At 49.0% G+C, this 13,047-nt stretch overlaps 1 protein-coding gene across 1 annotated transcript in view; it reads left to right on the top strand.

Annotated features, from left to right (window-relative positions):
- LOC120985013 (TAR DNA-binding protein 43-like) overlaps positions 1-11,515 on the top strand; it is a 28,624-nt gene extending 17,109 nt beyond the window's left edge. Inside the window, exons 5-6 of the mRNA XM_040413461.1 lie at positions 10,817-11,074; positions 11,189-11,515. Of these exons, the coding sequence (XP_040269395.1) occupies positions 10,817-11,074; positions 11,189-11,452 (522 nt within the window). The 3' untranslated portion in view covers positions 11,453-11,515. The remainder of the gene's footprint in view (positions 1-10,816; positions 11,075-11,188) is intronic.
- Positions 11,516-13,047: the final 1,532 nt, after the last annotated feature.

Below are 13,047 nucleotides of genomic sequence, written 5' to 3'. Positions count from 1 at the left end.
ATGGAGAGTGAATGCAGAGTCAGGGCTGTGGAAGACTTGGGGCACTCCCTTTAAGTCTTCAGAGGCTCCCATGGAGAGTGAATGCAGAGTCAGGGCTGTGGAAGACTTGGGGCACTCCCTTTAAGTCTTCAGAGGCTCCCATGGAGAGTCAGGGCTGTGGAAGACTTGGGGCACTCCCTTTAAGTCTTCAGAGGCTGCCATGGAGAGTGAATGCAGAGTCAGGGCTGTGGAAGACTTGGGGCACTCCCTTTAAGTCTTCAGAGGCTCCCATGGAGAGTGAATGCAGAGTCAGGGCTGTGGAAGACTTGGGGCACTAAGTCTTCAGAGGCTCCCATGGAGAGTGAATGCAGAGTCAGGGCTGTGGAAGACTTGGGGCACTCCCTTTAAGTCTTCAGAGGCTCCCATGGAGAGTGAATGCATAGTCAGGGCTGTGGAAGACTTGGGGCACTCCCTTTAAGTCTTCAGAGGCTCCCATGGAGAGTGAATGCATAGTCAGGGCTGTGGAAGACTTGGGGCACTCCCTTTAAGTCTTCAGAGGCTCCCATGGAGAGTGAATGCAGAGTCAGGGCTGTGGAAGACTTGGGGCACTCCCTTTAAGTCTTCAGAGGCTCCCATGGAGAGTGAATGCAGAGTCAGGGCTGTGGAAGACTTGGGGCACTCCCTTTAAGTCTTCAGAGGCTCCCATGGAGAGTGAATGCAGAGTCAGGGCTGTGGAAGACTTGGGGCACTCCCTTTAAGTCTTCAGAGGCTCCCATGGTGAGTGAATGCAGAGTCAGGGCTGTGGAAGACTTGGGGCACTCCCTATAAATATTCAGAGGCTCCCATGAAGAGTGAATGCAGAGTCAGGGCTGTGGAAGACTTGGGGCACTCCCTTTAAGTCTTCAGAGGCTCCCATGGAGAGTGAATGCAGAGTCAGGGCTGTGGAAGACTTGGGGCACTAAGTCTTCAGAGGCTCCCATGGAGAGTGAATGCAGAGTCAGGGCTGTGGAAGACTTGAGGCACTCCTTTTAAGTCTTCAGAGGCTCCCATGGAGAGTGAATGCAGAGTCAGGGCTGTGGAAGACTTGGGGCACTCCCTTTAAGTCTTCAGAGGCTCCCATGGAGAGTGAATGCAGAGTCAGGGCTGTGGAAGACTTGGGGCACTCTCTTTAAGTCTTCAGAGGCTCCCATGGAGAGTGAATGCAGAGTCAGGGCTGTGGAAGACTTGGGGCACTCCCTTTAAGTCTTCAGAGGCTCCCATGGAGAGTGAATGCAGAGTCAGAGCTGTGGAAGACTTGGGGCACTCCCTTTAAGTCTTCAGAGGCTCCCATGGAGAGTGAATGCAGAGTCAGGGCTGTGGAAGACTTGGGGCACTCCCTTTAAGTCTTCAGAGGCTCCCATGGAGAGTGAATGCAGAGTCAGGGCTGTGGAAGACTTGGGGCACTCCCTTTAAGTCTTCAGAGGCTCCCATGGAGAGTCAGGGCTGTGGAAGACTTGGGGCACTCCCTTTAAGTCTTCAGAGGCTGCCATGGAGAGTGAATGCAGAGTCAGGGCTGTGGAAGACTTGGGGCACTCCCTTTAAGTCTTCAGAGGCTCCCATGGAGAGTGAATGCAGAGTCAGGGCTGTGGAAGACTTGGGGCACTAAGTCTTCAGAGGCTCCCATGGAGAGTGAATGCAGAGTCAGGGCTGTGGAAGACTTGGGGCACTCCCTTTAAGTCTTCAGAGGCTCCCATGGAGAGTGAATGCATAGTCAGGGCTGTGGAAGACTTGGGGCACTCCCTTTAAGTCTTCAGAGGCTCCCATGGAGAGTGAATGCAGAGTCAGGGCTGTGGAAGACTTGGGGCACTCCCTTTAAGTCTTCAGAGGCTCCCATGGAGAGTGAATGCAGAGTCAGGGCTGTGGAAGACTTGGGGCACTCCCTTTAAGTCTTCAGAGGCTCCCATGGAGAGTCAGGGCTGTGGAAGACTTGGGGCACTCCCTTTAAGTCTTCAGAGGCTGCCATGGAGAGTGAATGCAGAGTCAGGGCTGTGGAAGACTTGGGGCACTCCCTTTAAGTCTTCAGAGGCTCCCATGGAGAGTGAATGCAGAGTCAGGGCTGTGGAAGACTTGGGGCACTAAGTCTTCAGAGGCTCCCATGGAGAGTGAATGCAGAGTCAGGGCTGTGGAAGACTTGGGGCACTCCCTTTAAGTCTTCAGAGGCTCCCATGGAGAGTGAATGCATAGTCAGGGCTGTGGAAGACTTGGGGCACTCCCTTTAAGTCTTCAGAGGCTCCCATGGAGAGTGAATGCAGAGTCAGGGCTGTGGAAGACTTGGGGCACTCCCTTTAAGTCTTCAGAGGCTCCCATGGAGAGTGAATGCAGAGTCAGGGCTGTGGAAGACTTGGGGCACTCCCTATAAATATTCAGAGGCTCCCATGAAGAGTGAATGCAGAGTCAGGGCTGTGGAAGACTTGGGGCACTCCCTTTAAGTCTTCAGAGGCTCCCATGGAGAGTGAATGCAGAGTCAGGGCTGTGGAAGACTTGGGGCACTAAGTCTTCAGAGGCTCCCATGGAGAGTGAATGCAGAGTCAGGGCTGTGGAAGACTTGAGGCACTCCTTTTAAGTCTTCAGAGGCTCCCATGGAGAGTGAATGCAGAGTCAGGGCTGTGGAAGACTTGGGGCACTCCCTTTAAGTCTTCAGAGGCTCCCATGGAGAGTGAATGCAGAGTCAGGGCTGTGGAAGACTTGGGGCACTCCCTTTAAGTCTTCAGAGGCTCCCATGGAGAGTGAATGCAGAGTCAGGGCTGTGGAAGACTTGGGGCACTCCCTTTAAGTCTTCAGAGGCTCCCATGGAGAGTGAATGCAGAGACAGGGCTGTGGAAAACTTGTGGCACTCCCTTTAAGTCTTCAGAGGCTCCCATGGAGAGTGAATGCAGAGTCAGGGCTGTGGAAGACTTGGGGCACTCCCTTTAAGTCTTCAGAGGCTCCCATGGAGAGTGAATGCAGAGTCAGGGCTGTGGAAGACTTGGGGCACTCCCTTCAAGTCTTCAGAGGCTCCCATGGAGAGTGAATGCAGAGTCAGGGCTGTGGAAGACTTGGGGCACTTCCTTTAAGTCTTCAGAGGCTCCCATGGAGAGTGAATGCAGAGTCAGGGCTGTGGAAGACTTGGGGCACTCCCTTTAAGTCTTCAGAGGCTCCCATGGAGAGTGAATGCAGAGTCAGGGCTGTGGAAGACTTGGGGCACTCCCTTTAAGTCTTCAGAGGCTCCCATGGAGAGTGAATGCAGAGTCAGGGCTGTGGAAGACTTGGGGCACTCCCTTTAAGTCTTCAGAGGCTCCCATGGAGAGTGAATGCAGAGTCAGGGCTGTGGAAGACTTGGGGCACTCCCTTTAAGTCTTCAGAGGCTCCCATGGAGAGTGAATGCAGGGTCAGGGCTGTGGAAGACTTGGGGCACTCCCTTTAAGTCTTCAGAGGCTCCCATGGAGAGTGAATGCAGAGTCAGGGCTGTGGAAGACTTGGGGCACTCCCTTTAAGTCTTCAGAGGCTCCCATGGAGAGTGAATGCAGAGTCAGGGCTGTGGAAGACTTGGGGCACTCCCTTTAAGTCTTCAGAGGCTCCCATGGAGAGTGAATGCAGAGTCAGGGCTGTGGAAGACTTGGGGCACTCCCTTCAAGTCTTCAGAGGCTCCCATGGAGAGTGAATGCAGAGTCAGGGCTGTGGAAGACTTGGGGCACTCCCTTTAAGTCTTCAGAGGTTCCCATGGAGAGTGAATGCAGAGTCAGGGCTGTGGAAGACTTGGGGCACTCCCTTAAAGTCTTCAGAGGCTCCCATGGAGAGTGAATGCAGAGTCAGGGCTGTGGAAGACTTGGGGCACTCCCTTTAAGTCTTCAGAGGCTCCCATGGAGAGTGAATGCAGAGTCAGGGCTGTGGAAGACTTGGGGCACTCCCTTCAAGTCTTCAGAGGCTCTCATGGAGAGTGAATGCAGAGTCAGGGCTGTGGAAGACTTGGGGCATTCCCTTTAAGTCTTCAGAGGCTCCCATGGAGAGTGAATGCAGAGTCAGGGCTGTGGAAGACTTGGGGCACTAAGTTTTCAGAGGCTCCCATGGAGAGTGAATGCAGAGTCAGGGCTGTGGAAGACTTGAGGCACTCCCTTTAAGTCTTCAGAGGCTCCCATGGAGAGTGAATGCAGAGTCAGGGCTGTGGAAGACTTGGGGCACTCCCTTTAAGTCTTCAGAGGCTCCCATGGAGAGTGAATGCAGAGTCAGGGCTGTGGAAGACTTGGGGCACTCCCTTTAAGTCTTCAGAGGCTCCCATGGAGAGTGAATGCAGAGTCAGGGCTGTGGAAGACTTGGGGCACTCCCTTTAAGTCTTCAGAGGCTCCCATGGAGAGTGAATGCAGAGTCAGGGCTGTGGAAGACTTGGGGCACTCCCTGTAAGTCTTCAGAGGCTCCCATGGAGAGTGAATGCAGAGTCAGGGCTGTGGAAGACTTGGGGCACTCCCTTTAAGTCTTCAGAGGCTCCCATGGAGAGTGAATGCAGAGTCAGGGCTGTGGAAGACTTGGGGCACTCCCTTAAAGTCTTCAGAGGCTCCCATGGAGAGTGAATGCAGAGTCAGGGCTGTGGAAGACTTGGGGCACTCCCTTTAAGTCTTCAGAGGCTCCCATGGAGAGTGAATGCAGAGTCAGGGCTGTGGAAGACTTGGGGCACTCCCTTTAAGTCTTCAGAGGCTCCCATGGAGAGTGAATGCAGAGTCAGGGCTGTGGAAGACTTGGGGCACTCCCTATAAATATTCAGAGGCTCCCATGAAGAGTGAATGCAGAGTCAGGGCTGTGGAAGACTTGGGGCACTCCCTTTAAGTCTTCAGAGGCTCCCATGGAGAGTGAATGCAGAGTCAGGGCTGTGGAAGACTTGGGGCACTAAGTCTTCAGAGGCTCCTATGGAGAGTGAATGCAGAGTCAGGGCTGTGGAAGACTTGAGGCACTCCCTTTAAGTCTTCAGAGGCTCCCATGGAGAGTGAATGCAGAGTCAGGGCTGTGGAAGACTTGGGGCACTCCCTTTAAGTCTTCAGAGGCTCCCATGGAGAGTGAATGCAGAGTCAGGGCTGTGGAAGACTTGGGGCACTCCCTTTAAGTCTTCAGAGGCTCCCATGGAGAGTGAATGCAGAGTCAGGGCTGTGGAAGACTTGGGGCACTCCCTTTAAGTCTTCAGAGGCTCCCATGGAGAGTGAATGCAGAGACAGGGCTGTGGAAAACTTGTGGCACTCCCTTTAAGTCTTCAGAGGCTCCCATGGAGAGTGAATGCAGAGTCAGGGCTGTGGAAGACTTGGGGCACTCCCTTTAAGTCTTCAGAGGCTCCCATGGAGAGTGAATGCAGAGTCAGGGCTGTGGAAGACTTGGGGCACTCCCTTCAAGTCTTCAGAGGCTCCCATGGAGAGTGAATGCAGAGTCAGGGCTGTGGAAGACTTGGGGCACTCCCTTTAAGTCTTCAGAGGCTCCCATGGAGAGTGAATGCAGAGTCAGGTCTGTGGAAGACTTGGGGCACTCCCTTTAAGTCTTCAGAGGCTCCCATGGAGAGTGAATGCAGAGTCAGGGCTGTGGAAGACTTGGGGCACTCCCTTTAAGTCTTCAGAGGCTCCCATGGAGAGTGAATGCAGAGTCAGGGCTGTGGAAGACTTGGGGCACTCCCTTTAAGTCTTCAGAGGCTCCCATGGAGAGTGAATGCAGAGTCAGGGCTGTGGAAGACTTGGGGCACTCCCTTTAAGTCTTCAGAGGCTCCCATGGAGAGTGAATGCAGAGTCAGGGCTGTGGAAGACTTGGGGCACTCCCTTTAAGTCTTCAGAGGCTCCCATGGAGAGTGAATGCAGAGTCAGGGCTGTGGAAGACTTGGGGCACTCCCTTCAAGTCTTCAGAGGCTCCCATGGAGAGTGAATGCAGAGTCAGGGCTGTGGAAGACTTGGGGCACTCCCTTTAAGTCTTTAGAGGTTCCCATGGAGAGTGAATGCAGAGTCAGGGCTGTGGAAGACTTGGGGCACTCCCTTTAAGTCTTCAGAGGCTCCCATGGAGAGTGAATGCAGAGTCAGGGCTGTGGAAGACTTGGGGCACTTCCTTTAAGTCTTCAGAGGTTCCCATGGAGAGTGAATGCAGAGTCAGGGCTGTGGAAGACTTGGGGCACTCCCTTTAAGTCTTCAGAGGCTCCCATGGAGAGTGAATGCAGAGTCAGGGCTGTGGAAGACTTGGGGCACTCCCTGTAAGTCTTCAGAGGCTCCCATGGAGAGTGAATGCAGAGTCAGGGCTGTGGAAGACTTGGGGCACTCCCTTCAAGTCTTCAGAGGCTCTCATGGAGAGTGAATGCAGAGTCAGGGCTGTGGAAGACTTGGGGCATTCCCTTTAAGTCTTCAGAGGCTCCCATGGAGAGTGAATGCAGAGTCAGGGCTGTGGAAGACTTGGGGCACTAAGTTTTCAGAGGCTCCCATGGAGAGTGAATGCAGAGTCAGGGCTGTGGAAGACTTGAGGCACTCCCTTTAAGTCTTCAGAGGCTCCGATGGAGAGTGAATGCAGAGTCAGGGCTGTGGAAGACTTGGGGCACTCCCTTTAAGTCTTCAGAGGCTCCCATGGAGAGTGAATGCAGAGTCAGGGCTGTGGAAGACTTGGGGCACTCCCTTTAAGTCTTCAGAGGCTCCCATGGAGAGTGAATGCAGAGTCAGGGCTGTGGAAGACTTGGGGCACTCCCTTTAGGTCTTCAGAGGCTCCCATGGAGAGTGAATGCAGAGTCAGGGCTGTGGAAGACTTGGGGCACTCCCTTTAAGTCTTCAGAGGCTCCCATGGAGAGTGAATGCAGAGTCAGGGCTGTGGAAGACTTGGGGCACTCCCTTTAAGGCTTCAGAGGCTCCCATGGAGAGTGAATGCAGAGTCAGGGCTGTGGAAGACTTGGGGCACTCCCTTTAAGTAGAACAAATCTGCTGCAGAACTAAGCAGTGATGTCTGGGGGGCTGAGTGCAAGCGCTCACTTCTTGTTAACCAGGTATTCCCGTTTAATTGAGCAATTTACTAATATTCATCTATTTAAAATTCTGTTCATGGACCTTTTTATATCCGTGCCTTTGTCACAGTCCATTTTAGTCCTTTAAAATGCATCCGTAGGAGGGCTGGTTAGGACTAAACATGGCGTCAGTAATGTCATAAATTGTATGGTGAAGGGTGTGTGCATGACGGCCATGGATACATTACACAGGACTGATACATGGGCTGTACCATTCTTCTTCATATAGGGGTCAGCTGTCTGATATGAGAGGTATGTATGCAGAATTTTATATACATGCATATTAGAGGATTGTATCATTTCCTATTATATAAGCAAATAAACATAGTCCCCTGTATGTGGGCAATATAGCTCTGGCTTCCACAGATCAGACCTTCCATAGCACATCTATGGAGAAAATACTAATGGCTCCAGTTCTTGCCTGAGCATTGGGTAGCTTCTGAAATGTGCTCACACTGACAATTGTGGATATGACAGACCACCAGTTTTCTTAGCTTTCCCCTTTTTGCCATGTGGCTGTCTGGCTTTAAAGGGGTTGTCCCATCTATACTTGTGGCACATCCACTGGTGTGTCCTAAATGTCTGATGGAGGCAGGTCTCAGAAGTGGGACCAGCACAACGATCTTGAAAAGGGGACCCATGCTTGGCTATTTTTGAAACTTCCATAGAAGTGAATAGAGATCCATGCGTGCACAGCCTTCTATCAGGGTAAGGTAGGACCCCGTTCTCAAGATAGTAGTGAGTCCAAGAGTTTATGCCCTTAATCCCCAGATGAGAGCACTCACTTACATTCCTAATACAAGTCATTAAAGGAGTGGCTGCGTTCAAAGCTGAACCTGATACAAGCCCCCCTTTCCTTGCATCGTGTAGCTTGTCGCCAGCTGGTGACGTACCGAGCTTCACATCAGTGTGCTAGGCAGAGACTTGTGCCCAGCAGGGAACCCGGTGATGTCACTGGCACAAATGGGCCGTGTAGATAGCTGTTCTGGGTGCTTTTAGAGGAGAGTATCACTGATGCCAAGAACACTGCTATACACTACCCATTTGTGTTGGTGACGTCACCAGGCTCACTGCTAGATGGAAGTCTCTGCCTAGCATACTGATGTGAAGCCTGATCTGTCACCGGCAGTAAAACAGACCGTGCCCTGCACAAGTGGAGCATCGGAGCAAGGAAATGCTGCACTCCTACATGGTAATGGAGTGAAGGGGAGCTTATATCCGGCTTCAGCCCTGAACCTGGACAAGCCCTTTAACCCGTAGGATACCAGCACCGTACATGGACGGCGCTGGTATCAGGGTCACAAATCCCAGCACCGTACAGCTACGGTGCTCTGGGCGGGCGCAGGAGCTGCTCCCGCCTGATCAGCTGCAGGGGTCCGGCAGTTACTGATAGCCGGACCCCTGCTGTATAAGTCGGCATCGGTGAAAACGCTGATGCCGGCGCATTAACCCTTGCACTGCCTCGGTCAGCACTGACCGCGGTATCCTGCGGGGTGGCCAAACTATGCCAAAACAGCCATGTTTTTTCACCTTGCCTCACAAAGTTTAATACCTAGCGATCAAAATGGTACCAATCAAACCGTCACCTCATCCCGCAAAAAATGAGCCCCCACATAAGACAGTCACTTAACTTAAAAAATAAAAACCAATGGCACCCGTAAACCAATCCATCAAAATCTGCGCTGCAAAAGCCATATGGCGCTCCTTCTGTTCTGAGTCCTGCCATGAGCCCCCACAGCAGTTTATCACCACATATGGGGTGTTACCGTATTCAGGAGAAAATGGGTAACAATTTAGTTGATGCTTTTTCTCCTGTTACCCCTTGTGAAAATGAAAAATTTGGAAGAAACAAAACTTTATTTTTACAGCGAAGTGTTTCCAAATTCCGTAAAACGCTTAGGGGGTCAAAGTGCTCAATACCATCCTTAACATAATGTCACGGATGGTGTTGCAGGAAACAATAAGTAACAAATAAAGATCCGACTGACTTGATCCCAAACTAAGGAACAAAAGGGTGAGCCCTATTAAAGCCCTAGAGCTCTCCCTCACTGCTCAGCCCATGCAAAGATCTCAATGATAGAAAGTTGCATGTCCACGTACCTTAGACTGAGTGACACCTGCAAACCCTATAATAGTGAGGGGACACGACCACCGGCTCCCTGCACTTAATACGGAGGGAGTAAGGGTCATCTAGAATCAAGCCAACAGGAAAACACAAATACAGAAATAGACTTATCTGAGGAACCAGCAGTAGCAACTTCAAGCAGTGAACCCAATCCAGGAAGTAGTATAAACCGCAAAGTGAGGCAGTATGGGAGGAGATATATAGGGAGGCAATCACTGCTAATAGATGACAGCTGGGAGAGGGAGAAGAGATGTCAAAGCGAAAGCTAAACAAAAGAACATCATGCTGGAGGTACTGAAGAACGTCTGTCAGAACCTCTCAGAGACCTGGCGGTGACACATAGGGCCAGATTTATCATTACTCTGACAGCTCACTCCACTTTAACATATGGCTAAAGTCAGTTTTAGCCAAGTCAGATTTATGATCGGCCCTTTAAGACTGTAATAAATGTGGTTTGACGGAAGCAGTTTATCCGTCAGTAAGCAGCTTTACAAAAGTCGCACATCTTTACGAAAAAGTTGCACGTTTTATGAAAAAGTCGCATGTAAATTAAAAAGTCTCATAAGATAAGCATGGTCCTCACTGGAGTGAAATTGCGACTTTTTTGCGACTTTTTAAATAGTCCCAATAGTAAATCTGTTTAGAGATTCATTTACATAAGAAAACACGCCCACTTTCAGAAAACTGGCGAGCATAGTGCACAGCAGAGAAAAGTCGCAAATTTGTGCGCAGTTTTAGCGTTTGGGACTTTTTTTGGGACTTTTTCACTCCATTATTCTGACCTGAGCTAATGATAAATCTGGCCCATAATCTTTAAGGGGTGTAGTTTCCAAAATGGGGTCACTTTTTAAGGGTTTCCACTGTAGGGGTATGTCAGGCTCCCTTCAAATACAAAATGGTGCCTAATAACCAATCTTGTGAAATCTGCCTCCAAAATGTTTATTTTGCTGTTAACCCTTGCTGTATTGCAAGCAAAAATTGATTAATATAAAAAATTCTGAAATTTCACCTCCATTTTCCTTTAATTCTTGTGGAACACCTCAAGGGTTAACAAAGTTTGTAACATCAGTTTTGAATAATTTGAGGGGTGTAGTTTCTAAAATGGGGTCATTTATGGGTGGTTTCCATTATGTAAGCCCCTCAAAATCACTTTATAACTGAATTGGTGCTTAAAAAATGGTTTTGGAAACTTTGTTGAAAGTCTTCTAATGTCGTAAAAATAAAACGAATATTTACAAAATGATGCCAACATAAAGCAGACATATGGGGAATGCTGATTGGTAACCATTTTATGAGGCATTACTAGCTGTCTTAAAAGTAGAGAAATTCAAATTTAGAAAAGTCAATTTTTCAATTTTTTTGGAAAATTTGGGATTATTTTATAAATAAAGGTGAAATATATCGATTCAAATTTACCACTGTCATGAAGTACAATGTGTCACGAGAAAACAGTCTCTGAATGGCTTGGATAAGTATAAGTGTTCTAAAGTTATTACCACATAAAGGGACACATGTCAGATTTGCAAAAATCGGCCTGGGATTTAAGGTGGAAAGTGGCCCGGTAGTGAAAGGGTTAATCAATGTGCCGTTGTTTAGAAGCTCGGTAATTCCAATGTTTTTCCCAGTCATTGGTGCTAGAATTGGATTTGTAGATGTCACCTCGGTGAGTGAATGTCTTTATTTTTTTTCCCAAGGTTGCCCAGTCTATCTGTGGAGAAGATCTGCTTATCAAAGGATTCAGTGTTCACATATCTGCAGCTAAATACAATAGAAAGAGCCCTTTGGAGAGCGGTGGCAGAGTCCCAGGACCCATCTTTGGGAATTGGGGATATCCAAATAACAGGCCAAACAATAGTGGCCTTGCGCACAACCAGCCTAATAACATGAGGAGTGGTGGTGTCATGAACTTTAGGGCATTCAGCGTTGACCCTACAATGATGGCTGCTGCTCCGGCATCCTCAGGCCTTATGAACACGGCATATTGTTTGGTGGTCCAGCCCGTTCTGTGGATGCCTGTGCATTGGGAACAGCAATTGCGTTCCCAAACTCAAGAAAGATCCGCGCAGCGGCGTGTGCATGCGACCTTACAGAGCAGCTTGGGGATGATGGATATGCTTGAGAGTCAGCAGAATGAGCCTGGTCCACAAGGTATCAATCCGTGGGAAGGGAATCAGCCAAGAGACCAGCCACAGAGTTTTGGCTCAGGTAGTAACTCTTATGGCTTGAACTCTGCTATAGGCTGGGGTTCTCCTAATGCTGGCTCTGGTACTGGGTTCAATAGAGGCTTTAGCTCGAACATGGAATCAAAGTCCTCTGTTTGGGACATGTAGATAGTATGGCTTAGTGTGGGGGGTAGGTAAGTTTAAGATGTATCTCTCGATCCAGTGGCCATACTGAGCGTGTGCAGAGAGCTGTGGGAGCAAGTAACGCACCAATGTTTCTTGTTCATTTGGAAGACGAGCTTATTTTTTTTCCTGCCTAAAAGATATAACTGTTTCAATTGCGTTTGTGTTCAAATATAATAATTTTTCCCTCTTCTTGAAATGTCTACTGCTGTGAATGCTGTATGAGGTGTGCGTTCTTTTCTGTTTAACGCCAATGTGAACTGCATTTGATGCTGGTGGTGGCGGGTGGTAAACGCTCTGGAGTGAAATGAAAAATGCTCCTGTTCATAAAGTGTTGGGACTGTTTAGGTTTGTAAGTAATAACCAGAATGCTGTTTGCTGCAGTCATGTCTTCTGTGTTTGGATGCTTTTTACAAGACCTGGCAATGTAGAATTCTTAAATAGAGTTGAGCGAAGCCGAACTGTAAAGTTCCGGTTCGTACCGAACGTTAGGTTTTTTGGCACCCGAACCCGAACATTTACAGTGGGATGCAAAAGTTTAGGCAACCTTGTTAATCGTCATGATTTTCCTGTATAAATCGTTGGTTGTTACGATAAAAAATGTCAGTTAAATATATCATATAGGAGACACACACAGTGATATTTGAGAAGTGAAATGAAGTTTATTGGATTTACAGAAAGTGTTATAATTGTTTAAACAGAATTAGGCAGGTGCATAAATTTGGGCACTGTGTTGTCATTTTATTGATTCCAAAACCTTTAGAACTAATTATTGGAACTCAAATTGGCTTGGTAAGCTCAGTGACCCCTGACCTACATACACAGGTGAAGCCAATTATGAGAAAGAGTATTTAAGGGGGTCAATTGTAAGTTTCCCTCCTCTTTTAATTTTCTCTGAAGAGTAGCAACATGGGGGTCTCAAAACAACTCTCAAATGACCTGAAGACAAGGATTGTTCACCATCATGGTTTAGGGGAAGGATACAGAAAGCCGTCTCAGAGATTTCAGCTTCTGTTTCCACAGTTAGGAACATATTGAGGAAATGGAAGACCACAGGCTCAGTTCAAGTTAAGGCTCGAAGTGGCAGACCAAGAAATATCTCAGATAGACAGAAGCGACGAATGGTGAGAACAGTCAGAGTCAACCCACAGACCAGCACCAAAGACCTACAACATCATCTTGCTGCAGATGGAGTCACTGTGCATCATTCAACCATTCGGCGCACTTTACACAAGGAGATGCTGTATGCGAGAGTGATGCAGAGGAAGCCTTTTCTCCGCCCACAGCACAAAAAGTGCCGCTTGAGGTCGGCTAAAGCACATTTGGACAAGCCAGCTTCATTTTGGAATAAGGTGCTGTGGACTGATGAAACTAAAATTGAGTTATTTGGCCATAACAAGGGGCGTTATGCATAGAGGAAAAAGAACACAGCATTCCAAGAAAAACACCTGCTACCTACAGTAACATATGGTGGTGGTTCCATCATGCTGTGGGGCTGTGTGGCCAGTGCAGGGACTGGGAATCTTGTCTAAGTGGAGGGACGCATGGGTTCCACTCAGTATCAGCAGATTCTGGAGACC

Source organism: Bufo bufo, unplaced genomic scaffold (assembly GCF_905171765.1).
Source record: "Bufo bufo unplaced genomic scaffold, aBufBuf1.1, whole genome shotgun sequence".
Classification (NCBI taxonomy): domain Eukaryota; kingdom Metazoa; phylum Chordata; class Amphibia; order Anura; family Bufonidae; genus Bufo; species Bufo bufo.
Note: the sequence above shows the minus strand (reverse complement) of the source record. Positions and strands in the feature narration are given on the sequence as shown.